The sequence below is a fragment of the Vipera berus genome, assembly GCF_964194415.1.
Source record: "Vipera berus genome assembly, chromosome: Z".
In the NCBI taxonomy this organism is placed as follows: Eukaryota; Metazoa; Chordata; class Lepidosauria; order Squamata; family Viperidae; genus Vipera; species Vipera berus.
Window position 1 is genome coordinate 19,165,338 of NC_138205.1, and position 21,466 is coordinate 19,186,803.

Here is a 21,466-nt window from a genome sequence, read left to right on the forward strand (position 1 = left end):
TCCCAGAGGCGCTCTGGCTTCTAGCTTGCTCTGCTCAGCTTGCCAAATGACAGAGCCTTGCCTGAAAGAAAAAGACAAAAAAAAGGGGGGGTGTCTTAATTTTTCAAGTCACATTAGCCACTAAAGATTTGATGTTCTTAGTCAAGACTGTCCAGTCGTTCCTATTTTGCCAGTCTTGTTTTGTTGTGGCAGTTCCAGCATGACGTTTGACCTGGGTGACCTAATGATTGAAAGAGGGGGAGCTGGAGACCTTATTGCCAGGCACCTCATTCCATGCCCAGGCGGGTTGCTTTTTTTTCTCTCCCTTTCTCCAAGTCTGCTGACCCTCATGTGTCTGCCTCTCTTTCTTTCTCTCCTTTTTCTTTCTCTTTTTCTGCCTATGTGGCCCACAGCGCTCACTTCCAACGGTTGAAAAGGTAAATGCTAATGCGCTGCTCTTCTTTTTAAAAAAAATAAAATAAAATACAAAGATGAGGCCAACAGCACACATATCTCCTTTCCATCTCTCCATACGTGCACCCTTTTCAAATAAATACAAAGATTTCATCTAGGGAAATGTGCGTAGGTGAAAGCTCAGAGGTATTTTACCCAGGTCCCATTCTCAGCCCAGTCTTTGCATTATCTTAAAATGGGGCTTTGCTGTCTGCTTCTGGAGAATTAAAATTAATCGGGACTGATCTGACGCTATAGCAATGGTTGGCGGGTGACCTGGAAAGCTGGTTCAAATGCTTGTCAGACAAGACAGAACACGGTTTGGGCTCTGCAGCCACTTTCTTCGGGCTTGGATACGAATTTGTTCTGTGACATCTATTGAACAACTTTCCTTTTGATGGCAGGTGGCCACACTAAGCTAACCTTGGCTTCTCTCAATAAGCTAAGCAGGGTCAGGCCTGATTAAATGAGAGACCGTGAGGAAATTCCAGAATTTAGACTTACGTTGCAAAGTAAAAAAAAAAAAAAGAGTTTCCAGAAGAATGTAATGGTAAATTATATCCATACCTCAACTCAAAGGGGACTTCATCTTTATTTTATTAAAATATTTCTTAATATAAGCAGTAGCCTTCACAAATCAATGCGCAGTTCTAAAATAAAGCTAATACAACTCATATATATATATATATATATATATATATATATATATATATATATATATATATATATATATATATATATATATATATATATATATATATATATATATATATATATATATATATATATATATATACACGTCTAAAATAAAGAATAAAACTTGAGCTAGTGCAAGGCATTTTGGTAAACAGAGTTTGAAACACATTGCGTAGCGTTGAAAATTCCATATAGAAAAGAAAAAAAAATTAAACACACACCTGTAAATGTGTGGCCCGTAGAGAAAAGTTTAAATTAGTTGCAGAAAGACAGATACTATATTAACAAGAGTTTTCTGAAAAAAAGTTGTCAGTGAAGTATTTAAGAACTAAGAACTCTGCATAGGAGGGAGAGAGTGTCTGTTGAATGATGATATTGGGAGTAGTGTTACATTTATTAAATGGCGGAAAGAATCCCCTAGCAGTAATGTAACTAAGATGAAATCATAAAGTAAACTAAAAGCTATCCTTTCTCTATTAACTTAATTGTTTTAGTAACCTTGGACAGGATACCCTGACTCCTGTCTGCATTAAGAGATAACTACTGATTCATGTAGAATGTTTTCAACTCTTCCTAAAGTGCTTTGGAAATGGGAATTTTATTAAAAGAGTTTAGGAAAAAGAAGGGGAATAAATTCCCATTTTAGCACAGCACAGTACATGCTTCCTTCTTTCACTGTTTCCCCCCCAAAACTAGGCTTGTACTGTTCCCATGTAAGAATACAATCCTGATTTCTGGTCTTCACCATAGTTTCCTTTTTTATTTTTTATTTATTTCAGTGCTCCTTTTGACAAAACGGCCAACATCACCTTCTCACTGAATGCAGATGATGACAGCGTAAGTGTCATTCCTTGACCCATCTCAAAAGGGTTGTTGTTGAGGCAGAAAACAGGAAGAATGAATATTAGACCTGCTTGCCACTTTGTGCCGATTGTCCTCCCTTAACGACCCTAATTTGGATTTGGATTTCCATTGCTAAACGGAAGCAGTGGCGAGGCGAAATATCGCGCCGATTGGGATTTCCATTGCTAAACGGAAGCAGTGGCGAGGCGAAATATCGCCCGGATTGGGATTTCCATTGCTAAACGGAAGCAGTGGCGAGGCGAAATATCGAGCGGATTGGGATTTCCATTGCTAAACGGAAGCAGTGGTGAGGCGAAATATTGCGCGACTTCGCTGCTCAGCAACAACAGTCCCGATTGCAGTCATGAGGCAAAGACCTCACAGTTCTCTTGCCCTGCACAAATTTTGCTGACTCTGCTCCCCAGCTGGTTCTGGGTAGCTCCCTTTGGCAGGTGAGACTGCACTACCCAGCTGCGCTCACCTCCTGTTGAACTCCCCTCACCTGCCTGCCTCCCCCTTATCTCTTCCCTTTTGGCCACCTTGCACTCCTGCACCAGAGCTTTTCAACCTTTTCAGCCATTGTAGCACTTTTAGGATATGGCAACATCCGAGTACCACCAGCCGCCTAGCAAGGTGTCAAAAATTTTATGACCAAAAAAAAAGGGGAAAAAGTGATGAAGTACAGGTAGTCCTCGACTTACAACAGTTCGCTTAGTGACTGTTCGAAGTTACAATGGCACTGAAAAGAGTGCCCCCCAAGCCACAGCTGAGCAAGACACCTGCCTGCCCGCCCGGTGGCGCTCTTCCTCCTGTCCGAGGTTTTCATTGTTGTGAGCATTTCTGTTGAGGATTGGCAGCGGGGGTGGGGTGGAGGGTGTTTGGTTTTTATTCTCCCCCCCCTCTGCTGGGTGATTGCAGCAGGTTTTGGTCACTTCACATGACCCTGGGACACTGACCGTCATAAATATGAATCAGTTGCCAAGCATCCGAATGTAAATCACAAGACCCTGGAGATGCTGCAACATTCCAGCTGATCGGCGCTTCTTCTGGGCTCAGCAGAAGCACCAGGATCAGTGCCGAGCTCCAGCTGGAGCCTTGCACTGATCCTGGCGCTTCCACTGAGCCCTGACAGCCCTGCAGCTCCAGCCGTCTCTCGCTCAGGCTTGTGTGGTGCTGCCACCGGTTCAGCTCCTTCCCCTCCTCCGCTACCACTTTTCTAGGATGGTCGTGTACCACCTGCCAGGTGCCAATGTACCACAGGTGGTACCCGTACCACTGGTTGAAAAGTCCTGTCCAATGCCTGCCATCCTCGGATGACCTGTGCTCTCTCGTTCCTCCCACTGCTAGTCCAGGATTCGGTCACCATATGAGGTTATGATCTCAGGACATGTCTGGTCCTGAGGCAGCCAAGCCTCACCTGCTGAAGAAGGTTGCTCACTGGGGCCACCTGGGGAAGAGAGAGCAGGACTAAGGGGCAGCGCAGGCAGCAGCTCCACAGGCGAAGGTGGTGGCTATCTCCGCCGCGCAGGGCCTCACCAGCAGCGGGAGGAAGAGGATGGCAAACATCAGCAGAGGGTGGCAGAAATAGGCTGCAATCATTCAGTGACTGGTGGGGTGGGGTGGTGGGGGATTTGCCACGACTGTAACTGCCATTTGTTCAGCGCTGTCGTAATTTTGAATAGTTATTTAAGAGAGAGTCATTAAAGGGCAACTTGTGATAACAACAAAGACAGCAACTATTACCTGTTTCCTTTCTAAATCTGGCCACTGCTCTAATCTTGTCTCTGCTCTCCACTTTTCCTGCAGCCCAACGCCAACCTTTTCGACATCTGCTACAAGGAGCGAATTCAGCAATTTGATGACGACGAAGAGGCTGATGGCTCTGATGGGGAGGACATCTGGCAGGAGAAGGAGAGGACTATCACTTCGGGTACTGCACAGTCTATGACGGTTAGGTAGGGAAGAATCCATTGTATTAGCTTCTGGAGGATTCCATCACCACCCTTTGGGCTAAGGATTGATTTCTCTTGCTTATCTCCCCCCCTCCCCCCCGCCGCCCTCTTTTTCTTTTCTTAAATGCATATCGTCGTGCATTTAAATCACGCTTTTATTTCCAGAGAGTAACAATTATGCTTGGTTTATTAGGGTTAAATCTTCTCCCTTGTTTGTGTCTTAAGCTAGCTCATGCTTCTCCTGCACAAAGTACATGTGTGTGTGTGTGTGTGTGTGTGTGTGTGTGTGTGTGTGTGTGTGTGTGTATATATACATATACATACATATATACACATATAGATATAGATATACACACACACACACACACACACACACACACACACATATATATAGATAGATAGATAGATAGATAGATAGATATATATATATATATATAGATATATATATATATAGATATATATATATATACACACACACACACATACATATATATATACACACACACACACACACACACACACACACACACATATATATGCCTTGACGGTTTCTGCCCTGTTCCGTGGCCTTTGCATGCCCCACATCTCATTTTTTATGAATATGTTCTGCTTCTTTAGATCAATCCTATCATCATCAGCTTTTGACTAGACTCGGGTGAGGAATTATGCAAAATGAAACCAAACAGAGATGCAAACTGGATCAAAATAGTGTGCTAAGAAATTTTAGACTTGCTGGGAAGATTTTTGTTTGTTTGTTTTTTCCCCCTTGCTGGGGGGGGTTGAAGGCACATGCAGGCAGCCTCCTTCCCAGGATCCTTGAAGGTTTTCCACAAGAGGTTTCCATTTTACAGGGGTGTTCTTCCCGTTCTGTCTCCCTGTCCCCCTTATTAATCAAGCCGAGGGAAAACTTCCTTTATCGTGTTTACCAATAAACTGTGGGTCGTATTTAGACCAAGCCCAAAGAGAACTTCTCGGGTCCTGTCACACATTTTTGCACGGTGGAGCTTTGTCAGCTACCCGCTTCTGCAAAATGGGAAAGAGCGAATGAAGCTAGAGCGGATGGCATGAAGAGTGTTTAGCATAGCTTAAAAGTGCTTAATAATACATAAGACAATTCTTAGTAGCCATGAAATTGAAGCTGAAGATGATTCAGTGTGCAGTATCAGCTTCTCTGTTCAAGATCCAGACTTTGAGCTCTTATTACTCCCAACTGCATATCATTCCTCCCCACTCAAAAAAGCAAAAGCAAAAATAGATGTTCAGTTTTGGAAGCCCTTTCCCCGCCCCCTTCTCAAGTATGTCTAATCTGATAAATGTAGCACTTGTTGCTTCCTATTTTCAAGTGCAATTTGTATCACTGAAGGAAGATAATTTTTAAACTCTTTTTCTGAGCTTTTTCCTACATTGGATAATATTTCCTCTCTTGCCCCTATTGTCACATGCATTAATCTTTTGGGACCACTTTTTGCTGTCCCTCACAATTTTGTGGTGCTTGGCTCCAGAATTTCATGTTGTTGCTGTTTTCTTGAATTTCGTCAGTTAATTCTTTAGACCAGGGGTCTTCAAACCCGGCTCTTTGGTGACTCGTGGACTTCAACTCCCAGAATTCCTCAGCTAGCGTGCCTGGCTGAGGAATTCTGGGATGAGTCATCAAAGGGCTGGGTTTGAAGACCCCTGCTTTAGACCTTCTGAAATAGTCTGAAACAGTTATTACCCATGTTTTCCTCAAAATAAGACCAGGTCTTATATTCATTTTTGCTCCAAAAGATGCATTAGGGCTTATTTTCCTGTTAGGTCTTATATTTTGGGAAAATACGATACTAAATGCATCCGTCTAGCTGACGATCTTAACTGGAGCTTATTTTGGGGGGGGGGGGCGGGGGGGTAGGGCTTATATTAAAGAGTATCCTGAAAAATCATGCTAGGGCTTATTTTCCAGTTAGAACTTGATTTTGGGTTGAAACACGGTATCTTTGTGTTAGATTCTTTCTTCTTTGTTAGCCGTAGCAGGGACATGCAACCTGCCGCCGCCATGGGAGTGGGGATGGGAGGGCATCTGGGTTTTTATTTTATTCTTAATGTTGTAGGCAGCCCGAAGTCACCTGCTTCAGTGACTTTGGGTGACCATTCAAATTGGTTTAATAAATAAATATATTTTATGTTTATATCTAGGGAGGTGCATTTTCATTTTCGAAATCAAATTTGGGCTCCCGAGCGTCATAAAGACTAGGACTGATAGTGTGACGATCCTATCAGACCGGCAGGCCTGAATTGCTTATAGAGTTCAGCCATTCTAATTGCTGAAAGGCTCTCTTAGTGGAATTTAGAGGAGGAAATTGGTACGTTACAGTTGGGTGGACCAGTAGCTTGATTCTGTGGCTATATACCAACACCAAACTGAACGCACATTGTGATGTACAGCTGCAGAAAAAGGAGTCCACTGGAATGGAAACTGCTTATATAGGCAAGTGGGTAATAACTCTACTTTATTCCATTTTCTCTCCCTTTTGCAGAAGACTTGGTAGCACAGATAGTGAAGATAGCGAAGACTCAGAAGGTGAAGGGGGCGAGGAAGAAGATCCTGGCGGGGGAGATGGAGAGGCTGTCCCTGTCAGCAATGGCTGTGGTGAACAAACAGAAGCGGAAAGAACATTAGAAGGTCAGAACTCAAGAGACTGGGTTGTTGGGGTTGGTGGACGAGTGGCGAAACAGATCCAAGCTGCTGTCTGCTTGTTTGGGCATCCTTTAATAATGGGCAATAAATTCCCCTAGGAAGCAAGGTGGCATTGTTCCTGATGCCGCTGCCGCCAGCGATTCTCTTCCTGATTTGAAATTGTTCTGCTTATTTTGGTAATGAGGCCTAATGGAATAGAGCAGGGGTAGGCAACCTTGGCTCTTTTATGACTTGTGGACTTCAACTCCCAGAATTCCTGAGCCAGCACAGAATAGAGGAAAAGATCTAAATAGGAGCAGTCCATGGTAGGAACAAGAATGAAATAGCCTTTGTCCCCTTTAAAAGTGAATTCTGAAATAAGCGTTACTCTACAGTGAATAAAATAACATGCTTGTCATTAATAAACAGTGTTTCAGCTTGGCTAAGGCTCGCCTTGTAGGAAAGATGAGTGGCGTAGAAATTTAATAAATAAATTAGGTTTTGAAATATTTTTTGCCAGATAATTTTATAGAAAACACCTAGGTTTGATTTTTTTAATAGTTGTTCACTTTTGCTAAGAGTTACAATTTTATGTTATTTTCAAGGAGTATTATCCTAGCCAAACTAGCTACTTGGTTCTTACAATTTCAGTGATTCTTCTGTCAATCACTTTCTTTGGCTGACTGAAGATGCTGTTATTTAAGTCATAAGACATATACTTGACGGTGGCAGAGAGCGTCATTCTCACATGTTCTTCCACGCAACTCTGCTGATTTGCAGTGTTCTAGCTGAATCCTTAGGACTGTCACCCTCTCTCTTTTAATCTGCTCTTTCCTCAGGAATGTAGCTTAATTCTGGTTTAAAACTCTTGGGAGTGAAACTTCTAAGTTTACCAGTTATAGCCACCTGCTTCTTATACAATACTCATTACAGATGAATGCATGATGAGTATATTACAAATGAAAAAAAGGAGGGACAACTGGATCTAATAACACTAGTGTTAGAGGAAAAGTGACATTATGGCGCAATAAAGGAAAAATTATAACATTCCTTGGAAACTACCAAAGTGAGGCTTTCACCATAGTATATTGTCAAATCACCCCATTTATGAAGTTTCCCCCCTGAAAATATTGTTGAACTTAAGCTACCATCCTCCTCACCTTTGGTCATGTTTCCCAGGGTTGCTGGGAATTGATATTTAGCAACCACAGGAGTACCACATTTTTTCACCTTTATTTATTTCATGGCTAGGAAATAATTTTTTTGAAAGTAAGTCTTTTGCCATAAAAATAATTGGCTCTTTTCTTGGGAAAAGCTGATCTGGATTAGGTCTGAACATCTTTTTCTCAATCTCTGGACATTATTAGTATAATTGAAGAAAGAATAACAATGTAAGGATAAAAAAAATGCCTCTTTTCCCACATTGCATCAAGATTTGATTTATACCAAGATCTTGCCAAATAGCCCAGTTTGTTAAATTATTTGCACAGAATTGTGTGTCTTGGAACTCTTCTTTCGAAATACACCTTCTGTTTTTGCTATTTTGTGATGAAACCATAATAGCACAGAAATTCATGATTAAAGGATCAAGACAAAATTGGACTTTAGAGCAAACTTGGTGTGATTTGGGCTTTCATCCTACTCTGTATCCATATACTTTGACTTACATTTGATCAATTGAGGAAACCTTCATTTTCCTTATGCCAAAGAGTAATGGGCAATTATGTTAGGATTACACCCAGCTTTCCCCAACCATCTGCTCTCCTGATGTGTTAAGACTTCCAAGTCCCAACATATTCATCCAATAATCATGGTAAGTTCAGAATATTGAGTCGTGTCATCCCAGCACATATGGTGAGCCATAGATTGGGGGAGACTATTAATAACAGTTACAGGAACAATAGAGCTAATTATCTCCTGTAGTATGTTCTAGCACCGGATAAATATCTCCTGTGCAAATATGGTCTTCCCTAGATCCTACCTGGGCCGACAGGTCTGATCTGTCCGCAAAGTCTACAAAATCCTCACAACTGGTGGTAGCTGATACAGGAGCAGCAGTGTGGGACCAACCTAACTCAGGTGCCTCCTGCTCTGGCAAAGATGAGAATTGGGCCTCTTTTCCAGAACCCGCTGTACAGCAAGAGAGGTGAGGCTTTGGAATACTTAAATGTTTAGTCATTTGGGGGGGGGCTGAAGAGAACATCAATTAGACTTTTAGGATCATGTATTTCAGGGACTGGGGCTTTCAGGCCCTTTTGTGTGCATGTGTTGGAAGCATAATGGATATTAAGGGGTAAAATGGATAAATCTTACAGGGGCTTAATTATCCTGTTTCTTATCCCCCTACACCCAGTGGTGGCGAACCTGTGGCACGCGTGCCAGAGGCGGCACTCGGAGCCCTCTCTGTGGGCACGCTCGCCATGCCCCGGAGATGGCAACCATCCCTCTTCAACCAGCCGCCTGCTAACTTGCCAAGGTCCCACGTGGCCGGATGCATCCCGGCACGGCTGGTTTCCCTCTCCCCCCATCCCGTCCCTCCTGGCCTTGCATGCTCTCCTTTTCCTGGGCCCGACTCACTGCATCGCCTCCTCAGCTGTTGGCCAGACATCCATCTCAGAGGCGGCTTCTTTGAACTGCTGGCGACGGGCTGCGGAGCCCCAGAGTGCGCTGGTAGAGGGGCTGGCAGGATGTGGCTGCTGATGGACACCGTTGGCCCCTATGCGCTCGCTGGCCTTTGTGTGCGGGGGCCGATGGTGTCAGGCAGCAGCCACCCCAGCCCTTGCCTTGCCCCGTGGCCATGGCACCCCTGCCCTACCTCGCCGCACCCCGCAGGACGAGCCTCCTGCCTACCATCCCGCCTGCCAGAGACCCCCTGGATTTCCTCCATCCCTGCCCACCCCCCACAGGTGTCCCTCCCCAAGAGCAACATTGAGGTGACCACGCCCACCTGGGACACACCCACCCAATCTGCCATGACCACCACAGCCATGCCCACCCAGTGGGCCATGCCCACCTGGCACCCGGCAATAAATAAGTGGGTTTTGGGTTGCAGTTCGGGCACTCGGTCTCTAAAAGATTCGCCATCACTGCCCTGCACGTACACACATGCACACACACGCACACAAGCACACACACACACACACTATAGTTGCATTGCTGGGCAACATCATTTTGCCATCAAGTTTTATGATAGAATCAAGAAGTGTGCTGGAAGCTGAATGTCATTGATCAGAGTTTGCTCATTTCTGCTAGTGGGTGTCGGGCAAACAGAATTGGATGTGATGAGAAGAGGAGCTTGGAGGAGAAACAAATTCAGTGGCTCACACTAGAGCCTACACAGTCATTTTAAAGCATCAAAAGAGGGAATTTGGGGACTTTTTTCTTCTTGTTTGGTTGCAAAGTCAGCTAGATATTTAGATCTGGCATTTTTATATCCACCTATCAAGTCCTTCTCAAGGACAGCGGATAGGCAGATGTTGTGGTTAATAATATTAAAGACATCATCTTAGGATATATAAGCTGTTCCAAGGAAAACATTTTGAAATTGACTGATGGTAATTTTGTCAATTATTATTTTGTTTTGCTAGTTCTAAAGTGCTCACAGAGCCAGCCATCCTCTCTCAGGAAGTGGCACAAAACAATGGGTCCCAAGCAGAAGGTGAGCATCACTGATTCTTCAGAAACGGTTTTATTGTGTCCAGAAATCAATGTGCTTTATTCATACAAAATTATGTCATAGAATACCCTAGGGAAAAGTACATACTGGGGCAAAAATGAGTGCATATGAATTTTCACCGGAGGGATAAATATAAAGGCTGGTGTTGAAGTGATCAAAGCTAACAGTCCCAGGAGAATAAGAATCTGAACAAAACCAACAGTGACATTCAGTCAACCTATCGTATTATTTTTCTACAAATCAGCAGTTTACAGGGTTTTTGTTATCCTTCTGTCAACTGAGCTGGAAAACACACACAAAAAATAAAAATAGAGAAATACTAAGGAAGATTTTATTTTGGAGACTTTTAGTTTATGAAAAATTGTCTCCAGGGAGGGCATTCTAAAGGTGTATTGAGAAAATTGATGTCGTTTTCCATAATACTAAAACTATGGGATAATCCAACAAAGGTGAATGTTGGGAAGATCTGAGCAAATATTAACAAATATTATTATTGTCTTCACATGCACCATAATGACAGTATGGAATTTGCTATCACAAATGTAGCCTTAGTTGGCAATTTAGACTGCTACCGTGTATAAAGTTCCCAACAGTTCCTAATCATAATATTACCTCCAGCATCAAATACTATATATTGCATATTAGTTGTGATGAAAGATAAAAATGTCCACTATGTGTTCAAAATGGACAGTGATGTGTGTGTGTGTGTGTGTGTGTGTGTGTGTTAAGTGTTAAGTATTTGGAATACCTTGCTAGACCCCAAACATGGGACAAATCTTATTTCCTGTTTCAGCCTAACCCAAGGCCATCCACAGGCAGTAGTCACAGCAGTGACAGCTCAAATTAGAGGGCCTCCTCAGGGTGCCTCCGATCAGAGAATGTCGACTGGTGGCCCCCAGGGGGAGGGCGTTCTCTGTGGGCGCGCCACACACACCTGTGGAACCGCTTGCCAGTTGAGCTCCAGATGGCCCCCGACCTTCGCTCCTTCCGACACGATCTAAAAACCTATTTATTTGAACAAGCCGGCCTGGTCTGATGGGTTTGGGTTTGGGTTTTAACATAGCTTTTAACTATTGTATTATACCGGGCATAATTATTTAATCTTTTTAAACTTTTGTATTTTGTATTTTGATATTTATTGCCCTGTACACCGCCCTGAGTCCTTCGGGAGAAGGGCAGTATAAAAATTTAATAAATATATAATATATATATATATATATATTTGTGTAAATTTTTTGGGGGGATTGCTAACAAAGAATTAAAGGGAAACTGATATGATCATTTCAAACTTATTTGTTCTCATCAGTCAGCCAGGTTCGAATCTCAGAAGGGTATGGCTGGCTGATGAGAACAAATAAGTTTGAAATGATCATATCAGTTTCCCTTTAATTCTTTGTTAGCAATCAAAAAAAAATTACACAAATACGAGCTGTCACTACTGTGACCACTGCCTGGGGGAACCTTTACCTTTGTGTGTGTGTGTGTGTGTGTGTGTGTGTGTGTGTATACATATATACATACATACATATACATACTCTCTCTCTCTCTCTCTCTCTCTCTCTCTCTCTCTCTCTCTCTCTCTCTCTCTCTCTCTCTATATATATATATATATATATATATATATATATATATATATATATATATATATATATATATATATATATATATATATATAATGTGTAGAGAATAGAATAAGGAAAATGACTTTGTCAGAAATATTCAGGAACTATTATCTAGGCTGAAAGAATTTTTAAGTCTAGAACAGCAAGTTAACAATCAGAAGTGGCTCAGATAGATGCCTCCCTATTGACATACAACAAAGAGGGGGGATGTACAGCACAATCAGACTCACAAGATTTTGTGGTTATAATTGATCCCAGTAAAAGTAGCTTTAGCTTTCCTAGAGTTGATTTTCTGGTCTATGGCTTACTTGTGGGCTTCCATTGAGGGCTGTGAAAACTGAATCCTGGATTAAATACTCTCATTCAGCATAGCTCTTTATGTGCTCTAATGAAAATTGCACACATAATTTCTGCAAGTTAATGCAGTAATTAGCATAATACACATTATAATAGAAACTGAATCAGATTTGCTAAGTCCTAGGTATGGTAGCCCAGAGGCGATGTCTTAATGTAAAACGACTCCTATAATTTCCTATCCTGTGGATAAAAAAGTGTTATCAACCATAATGGTTGTGTACCTCCTGGCTGATACTCCCCAGTGCTGAGTGGAATCCTTGCTTCCTGGCAGTGGTACAGAGTAGTGTGGCATCCCAAACAGTTGCCATATAGCAGCCTGTCAGAAGGAACTTTTTTTCCCCCCCGTCAAGGCTCGGACCCAAAAACATGGGGTCTGTTTCTTCCTCTTTCCTCTTTGCCTTGTTCGTCCTTCCATTCCAGCAGCTACCACAGGAGGGCCATCTTGCCCTTGCCAATAGTCTTGTCTTCCCTAAGACCGTCTCGGCTTTTTCCGGACTTTGTGGTCCACCACTTCTTCCCTTTTCACTCCTGCACACATACAGACCCACATACTTATTTACATTCAACACTGCCAGATGTCTGTCCCCTCTGAAAGCGGTCTCCACAAATACTATAAGGGAGCAGCAACATGCCACATCAAAATAAAATCAATTCAGCAATAAAGGAACAGTGCTTGAGAGTAGTGGATCCATTTTGTAGAAACTCCTACGACCCATGTGAGAACTTTGATTTTTGAGGTGGTTAATCTGGGGACCCTGGAGCCTTCGGGAGTCTGTGGGCAACAGCTAGTTAAGCTGTAAGAGCAACATACCTATCCGGTGGAATACCGTTCATTCTGTATCTGGGTAAGGAGTTCAGCCTATTTTATTCAAGCCCATCATTCTGATCCTGTACACAAAGCCTGTATTACCTGCCTCTCTCACCTCTCCCACTTACCTCTTCTCCTACATCTTTGCATGGCCACTTCCCCGTGGAGTTCACAAGCATGACTGGGAGGAGTCTCCTGCCTTGTGTTCCCAAAAGCTTCCTTGAATAGTCAACCTGTACAGTCCATCCACCTGTGATTAGGGCATGTTTAGATCATCCTTGGTTCTCTCCTCCCTCCCACCCCCATGTTGGATGTTCTGGATGCCCCATGCTGGACTGCTATTCAGCATCCACTATCTTTGTAGCTGACAGGAATTGGAACCCGATCACTTTTGAAGAGCCACTGGCTCCCCTTCCCTGGGCTGACCATATTAATAGGAGAGGGAGCAAGTGGGGGTTGGGCAGACAGTTACTGTGTCCTCAATGCCTCAGAAATAATAACACTGTGGAAAGGAAGGTTTGGTAATAGATCAGGGGTAGGCAACCTTGGCTTTTTTATGACTGGTGGACTTCAACTCCCAGAATTCCTGAGCCAGCCAAGCTGAGGGGAAAGGGAGAGGTTTCCAAGCTGAGCCATGCTGGCTCAGGAATTCTGGGAGTTGAAGTCCACCAGTCATAAAAGAGCCAAGATTGCCTACCCCTGGCAAAGATGGTAGCTGGGTAAGTCTTAGCTTTCCCTCTAGAACTGTCATTTTCCTCTGTACAGATCATGTGTTTCCCACCCCATATCTAGATCTGATTGCTTGGTCTTCCCCCCCCCACCCCTCTTTTCTAGTAGTCTGTAGTGTTCCACAGGATCCTCCCACCCCAGACACAGGCCCTCCAGAAGAGGGGAACCCACCGAACTCTTCTACCATGACAACAGCAGCCAGGTAAAATGCTGAAATGTGAATCTGTGATGCCACTGACGTGTGTGTTCGTCTGAGGGATTGTTAAAAGATGAATTATCTGGTCTGCAAGTATGCACTGGCTGTAATGACAACTCCTTCCGATATGGCCAGGTGTATAATAAGAAGAGGGCCCAACTAGTGGGGGGCACCTGACTAACCTTGGCTGAACTCAAAAACCTAAGCAGAGAGACTTGATGAATACTTGGAATCAGAAAGGAAATCCTGCTGGTGGGGAAAAAAAACGGAAGACCAAAAACGGCCCTGAAAAGCAGAACCAATGACCGCGGCAAAATGAAGAGCTGGGGAATGGGCAACTTGAGAGAGACTTGATTTGAAAAATAAAAATGTAAAATGTGAAATCGTAGCCATTAAAAAGGGACGCGGTGGCTCAGTGGGTTAGGACGCTGAGCTTGTCAATCAGAAGGTCGGCAGTTTGGCGGGTCGAATCCCAAGTGCCGCGTAACAGAGTGAGCGCCTGTTACTCGTCCCAGCTTCTGCCCACCTAGCAGTTCGAAAGCACGTAAAAAATGCACGTAGAAAAATAGGGACCGCTACGGTGGGAAGGTAACAGCGTTCCGTGCGCCTTTGGCATCTAGTCATGCCGGCCACATGACCACGGAGACGTCCTTGGACAAGCGCTGGCTCTTCGGCTTTGAAACGGAGATGAGCACCGGCCCCTAGAGTCGGAAACGACTAGCACGCATGTGCGGGGGAACCTTTACCTTTACCTTTACTTAGCCATTAAAAAACTAAAATAAGAAAAAATGGCCGCTTCTTTCTAGGGTGCCTTCTGCAGATCCATTGTTTAATCATTGTTTGGATAAATCCAATACTGTATAATCATAGTTTGGAACTGTGAATATAAAAGCAATCCATACCACAGTGCTAAGACGAGTCTTTCTTTCCCTGCCTTCCCCCACCTTCTTCAACAGCACAAAAAACCCTCCCCCATCTACCTCTGATTCCAGCCAGACCCAGCCACTTCAGGGGACAAAAGAGACTCCACAACCTGAGCACAGCAACCCACAGATAGAGCAACAGCAGCCATCGACAGCCAGGTAAAACATTGTAGGGATTAGTATGTCACAGAAGAAGGATTTGATGGTTGCAAGAAGGCAATCTCAAATTATTCATTAGGAAGCAGCAAGGGTGGAAGTTAGCTGTAGTTGGAAACAGGCTATCAGGCAAGTTTTTTGGAAATCTTCAATCACAGAATACTGTAGTGTGGACACAAACCATTTCCTGTCTCTTCCCCCTAATCCTCCTATTTTTTTTTTCTTCTGCTTTTGAAGCTTAAAAACAAACAAACCCCAGTAATTATTCTGAACCAGAAATTCTGCCTATTTTAGTGCTGGTTTTGCAGCAGATAGCAAGTGATGAGGAGAAAAGCAGCCTTTTCACATGCCCTATAATCAACAAACTCTGGGACATCTGAACAGAGTTTTCTGCATGAAATATTCATTGCATATTGCATCTCAGATCAGCGAATGGATAAAGAAATTGAAAAATACAAAGCTCTTAGTATCGTATTCCCAGTCACTTGCAGAGACACTGTAATCACATTGGGAAATGTAGAACTAGGAGGATTGGAGAGAGCAGTGTCTAATTATGTCGCAATGAGTTGCAGAATCACTTACATAAGTGGAGCCAGATTCTCAAACCTGATAGTTCTGCAGAATGATGAAAATAGGATTTTCTCAGTAGAACCTTTTTAAAAAAAATAAAGTTAACCCATTGGACACAGCTGCAACCAATGGTTTTTATTTTGACAAACGTAAAGTAATAGTATTACAAAGGAATGCATACCAAAGTATTATTCAGTACCAACCTAAGCATGCAAATATTGACATTTGCAGGGGGAAATGACCAATATATAACAAGAATCCTTACTATTAGGCCGAACAGATTGTGTCTAGTATCATCTCATAGTGACATGCCCAACTTTTTTTCTTCTTCTGGAGATTGGGTCATTGCTATTTGGTCAGAAAATAATTTAGTCATAAAAAGTTGTCTGAGGAGGATAAACACATTTTTATATAATTGAGATAGGTAATTTTTAGCGGCATTTCTTTTCTAGCAGTGTTTTACTAGCAGTAAAACTAGTCATTTACGTTTTCCTTTTGGAAACTACCTGTTGTAACAATCAAATGCTTTTCTTTCTGTCTTTTAAAATCCCACTGCAAATTATTTCATTGGATGATGCTTCCAAAGCTTTGGATCTCTTCACAACCAAAATGTTATGTTTCTCTTTTCACTTGTTTATATTTTTCTTAAAATAATAATTACAAAATTAAGATTTTTTTTTAATCTGTTAGAGACATATTCCCTTCCTGGTCATTATAGTTCTTTTATGACTTGCCTCCACAACTCTATATAGTTGTGCAGTCCTCACCTTACGGCCACAATTGGGATGAGAACCCATGTCACTAAGCACTATTGCTTAGTTATGAAATAACTACTATTGTCACATGACAGTACCCAGTTTTATAACCTTTTTTGCCCCAGTTATTCAGTGAATCTGGCTTCCCTCATTGACTTTGCTTGTCAGAAGCTAGCTGGAAAGATTATAAATGGTGATCCCATTGACCCTGGAATGGTGTGACTGTCATTAGTACAAGGACTGATTGTAAGTCACTTTTTGGCACTATCATAACTTCAAACAGTTGCTACATGAATGGTCTAGTTGAGGACTACCTATGCAGTATTTTACAGCTTCCATGTTGTTAGAGAAATTACTACTAGTTTAAGTGTCTTCTTTAATAGTTGGTTAACTTGACTTTAAAAGGGAAAAAATGTAGCCATTAAAGGTTATAAAGAACAACTGGGAGTTACCTAGGTTGCCATGCTTAGCAGGGTCTTTGAAGTCAAAGAGGAAAATTCCACGAAGACCCCATTAATCAGGATGGGACTTCCATTGCCCTACATAACTCTTTTATCTTACTTTCTAATAATTGAAGCAAAACGCTGTCTGTGCCGTTTGATTCTGTTTTCCAACCTTGCGTGATGTCAGCCATCTTTTGTGCTGATCAGCAGGCCTCTTAGTTCACCCATCTTGTCTGCACCTAGGGCAGTGATGGCGAACCTTTTAAAGACCGAGTGCCCAAACTGCAACCCAAAACCCACTTCTTTATCGCAAAGTGCCAACATGGCAATTTAATCTGAATACTGAGGTTTTAGTTTAGAAAAAAAACTCATACATTAACATCTTTTGTCTTAAAAGAAAAACACAATAACAAAGCTTTGAATAATACCAACAACTTTTTACTGAAAGGTAAAAGTTTGCACTTGGCATGCTTTTGAACAGTTAATGTGATTTTTGCTGTTGTATGCATGCTGATAATTTGTCTAACCTTGGCTTATACTTTGCAAGTTTGAAAGCAACACATGCAGCACTCAGGTCATTTATTAGTCTGTTTCTGGTGTCAGATTTGATATAATTCAAAGCTGAAGACAGCAGGCCCGCTCCGGAAGCTTGTTTTGGCTAGGAAGGGGCTTGAGAAATGGCTTTTTCCTGCGAAAACTTAGCCAAAGAGCAAGGTGCGCGTGCCCACAAAGAGGGCTCTGAGTGCCTCCCCCGGCACGCGTGCCATAGGTTCGCCACCACTGACCTAGGGGCTGCTGGCTTTACAAAAAGATGCTGAAGTCACTCGGGCTAGAAGCTTGTTTTGTAGAATGCAAGTTGACATTCAGATGCAAAACGTTTGGATTATGTCGCACCCTCCCCATTTTGTTTGCCCAATACCTGCACGACATGCTATGAAACGAGAGGCAAAAAACCCCTAACCGTTCTCTCTTTTCATTCCTCCCCAGATAAAGGCACTCGGTGGGTCTCGTCACTGGGAAAGAACCATGGCTGCTTGCTCGATCGGTCTATTTGCCAGGGACTGTCCCCAGTCCTTCCGGTGCCTTCACCCCTATGGGCAGGCGGGGGGGCAGAAGAGAAAGCAGCAAGGGGCAACGAAAGGGCCCCGCCCTCTCTCCCCTCCCCCCCCCCAGCAATCACAGAAGAGTCTGGTTCCAACAAGCACCTGTGAGAGAAACGGATGTGTGTACGAGGGTCGCAACGTCACCCCCCTTCTGGCACATCGTTTGGGAATCTCAGCAACTGTGTTTCCCCCCCTCCTTCCCCCCTTACTCTGGCAAGGGGCAGCAACCTTTGGCTCAAGGCCTCTCCCCCTGCATTCCCCTTCCTCGATATGCATTCATACACACTGCTGCACTGAGTAAACCTGTCTTTGATGCAATTAAAATTGATGCTTGAATCATATCAGAAGTCTTCTGATGGAGGGTGGGGGGGAGTGCCAGGTGGGAGGGGAGCGAACCCTTTCTCACGACCATGGAATTTCCCACTTGCAAGCACGCTTCCCTCCTTCCCTCCATCCACATGTTTGATCCACGGGGAGGTAGACGTGACTACTAGAAGCATCGCACAGGGTGGTTAAAATGGGCTTGCTTCAAACAGGCACCATGGGCTTTGCTAACTGTAAAGGTTAGGACAGGAGCATGTGAGGTGGAATTTGTGAGATGCACAGTCTCTCTCTCTCTCTCTCTCTTTTTTTTTTTTTGCCCTGTCGGGATGGAACCCTGTTTTGCATTTTATCAAGTGCCGGATCTACTGCCCTCCCCCCCCCAATGACTTTTTTTAGCTAATCCCCTCAAGAGAACCTAACTGGGTAGTCCACATGAAAAAGCAGAAAAGGCTTTTGCGATCCGTTGGCCAATCCATGTTTGCATCACCTCGCCAGAACCGCCCATGGTTAATTTGGAATCTTCCACCAATTTGTTCAATAAGACTTTAAACCTCTTGATTAGAATTTGGTACATGCCAGCGTGAATCCTGGATTGGCCCCTCTAAAAGTTTTCTCCTTGATTCTTCTTATTCCATCCCCTCCCTGTGCACAGTCACCGCTCACTTGGTTGTCAGGTCTCTCCTCGTTCTCTTCCCATTGGATTCTGCCCTTTCTAGCCATTTTTCCCTAGGGTGTTTAAACACCATTTTGCAACCTGTGGAAAGAGGAGATCTTTCTCACAGGCCCGAGCACCAGCTGCATTGGTAGAATTAGAAACAGCTAGATTCTATCATCACTTGTAAGCTTGTAAGCCGCCCTGAGTCTTCGGAGAAGGGCGGGATATAAATGGAATTAAAATAAATAAAAATAAAATACTTCCTTTCAGTTAAGAAGTGGGAGAATCTACAGCTTAGGGGGTCAGCCTAAGCCTTAGCTGTCCTTGGAGAAGCCATTTTTTAAAGAGACATAGTAGGGAATTCTGTATCACTGTTTTCCTATTGACAGTTTCTCCCCCCCCCCCCCTCATTTCAGCATTGTGGATAAATCACCAGCCATGCTGTAACAGATAAGCCTTAATCTTTGAATGTTGGCCTACTCTGTGTCCACCCTGCAGCAATTGCCTACCATATCTCCCCACCAGAATCCATATTAGAGGAGTTTTCTTATTTATCTACAGCGTATTCCCAAAACGTAATTTAAATTTCCTCCTCTTCCTCTCGCACTAAGAAAAAAAAAAGAAAGTTCCAAGTTGTGTGGGTGCAGTTTTTTCACTCTTGGAAAAACTATGCTGCCATTTCTTGAGTTCCTTCTGAGAATTCTACAATTTGTAACACGCAAGACTCAAACTGCCCTTGTAAGACCTGAATTGCAGGCTCTCGTTCCTGTAAGATTTGCTCCAAAGTGTCCTCGTTACACCACCTTTTTTTTCTTTTAACGATCAAGGGTCTCCATTTACAGTCCTCACCCACTCAATTATTATTCTCTCATGTGCCTCCTAGAAAACAGAATTTTTCCACCCACCCCCCAATCCCAGAATGGGTTGGGGTTTTTTTTGTCTCTCCTCTGGTCTGGACTTTTCTGTAATTTTTTTGAAAGCAACCAAGCAACCACAATCACTATGCCATCTTTGCCCCCTATCTACCAAGTTGGGCAAGAGCATGGCAAAACTCAAACCAAGAAATGGAGGGGGGTTTAATGTCAGCCTGTTCTCTTGATGGGGGGGGGAAGGAAGCAAGACAAAGATTGAAAACCAGGTCAGTGTGGTTATGCAGAGGTCAGTGTCTGAACATCTGGCGTAGGACGAGAAGTCGTGATGGGAAATATTCTTGTATAAGAAGTAAACACACACACACCCCTTCCGCCCTCTGTAGTTGCAGATGGTCAGTAGATTCGTACCCCACCTGTCTTCCTCTTCTCTCGTCCTGTCAATATAAGTGGCAATATTTCTTGAAGCTCTTAAAATCACAAAAGGAGAGAAGTGGCCTTTCGCGTTGTCTACGTCATGCCATTTTGTTTTCTTTTTCCCCATGTGCGTGCGTGCGTGCGTATGTATGTATGTATGTATGTGTTTCTGTTTGAATAAAGAGATTCTATGGCCATAATTGTTTCTTCGTTTTGTTTTTTCTACATAGCACGTGTTTGGCTTCTGGGTCTACTGTCTCATCTTGAGTTTTTCCTCTCTTTATTTTTCGTGTGCTTTTTTATGTGTTCCACGACATGATGGCTGTACCCACTTTGCACTCAGTGGAGGTGTCACATGTTGTACTGTGAAAGCTTGGCTTTTGTTACATTGTAGCTTCTCAAGGATAGAAGTGATATAGAGACTGGCAAAGGGTCCATTTTGTTCCATTCTACAGTATATGAGCTTGGTCAACCTTCCCCTGCATAATGCTCCCTGGAAGTGTTGGGATTTTAAGAATTGCAGCCCAATGGTGTATCTGGATGGTGGCTAGTCTGGAAAGCTGCTCAACAGTAACTACTGAGTTTGGACAAGAGTCTTTCATCTATCTGGAAAGGCTGAGGAATACAATGGTACCTCGGTACTCATCGTTAATTGGTTCCAGGAGGCACAATGAGTACCAAAACCGAGTAGCAAATAATTTTTTCCCATAAGGAAAAACGTGAGTCACAAGGCAGCTGACTCCACATCCTAATTTGTGCATGGAGTAGCAAACAAACGAGTACTGGGACAAATTTTTCACATCAAAATGTGTTAAGTACCAAATTTGATGAGTTTCGAAGCAGCTGAGTACCAAGGTACCACTACTAAGTCTTTACCCACAGTATGCAGCCTTTCCCCAAAGATCCGATCTGGGGAAAAGAAAAGATTGTTCTTAATGAGAAGATTGTTTTCCCCAACAGGGTGTAGTGGTAAGGAGTCATGTGTAGTGCACAAACATCAAATATGCTTTTTTAAAAAAAAACTATTTTAAAAATCTATGGTTGCTAGAAACAGAATTGGAGCCAGACTTAAATTTGGAAGAGTCCTGAAATAGATGGAGAGTGTATTGAGCCAATTTCAAGAGTTTTTACAGTCTGGAGGGAACATTTACTAGTAGAAAATGCTGAGATTTGGAGCTAGCTATTCTTCCATGTTACCCATTCCAGGTCCATCTCAGTCAACTGGAGCTATTTCTGGGTGTGAAGTGGATATACTGTAAGATGGATATGGTTGTGCCAATTCTGCCG

The 21,466-nt window shown here is 43.1% G+C and overlaps 1 protein-coding gene across 6 annotated transcripts in view; it reads left to right on the plus strand.

Annotated features, from left to right (window-relative positions):
- The window catches only part of LOC308677515 (serine/threonine-protein phosphatase 6 regulatory subunit 1-like), a 62,153-nt gene extending 43,898 nt beyond the window's left edge, over nt 1-18,255 (plus strand). For 4 of the 6 annotated variants that reach the window (XM_081343981.1, XM_081343984.1, XM_081343982.1 and 1 more), the window contains 8 exons: nt 1,908-1,965; nt 3,778-3,926; nt 6,437-6,582; nt 8,551-8,722; nt 10,164-10,234; nt 13,874-13,970; nt 14,921-15,046; nt 17,799-18,255. In XM_081343981.1, the coding sequence (XP_081200107.1) occupies nt 1,908-1,965; nt 3,778-3,926; nt 6,437-6,582; nt 8,551-8,722; nt 10,164-10,234; nt 13,874-13,970; nt 14,921-15,046; nt 17,799-17,802 (823 nt within the window). In that variant the 3' untranslated portion in view covers nt 17,803-18,255. Of the gene's footprint in view, nt 1-1,907; nt 1,966-3,777; nt 3,927-6,436; nt 6,583-8,550; nt 8,723-10,163; nt 10,235-13,873; nt 13,971-14,920; nt 15,047-17,798 lie in introns of those variants that run through there. The other 2 variants (XM_081343980.1, XM_081343983.1) reach the window with 2 other exon arrangements.
- Nucleotides 18,256-21,466: the final 3,211 nt, after the last annotated feature.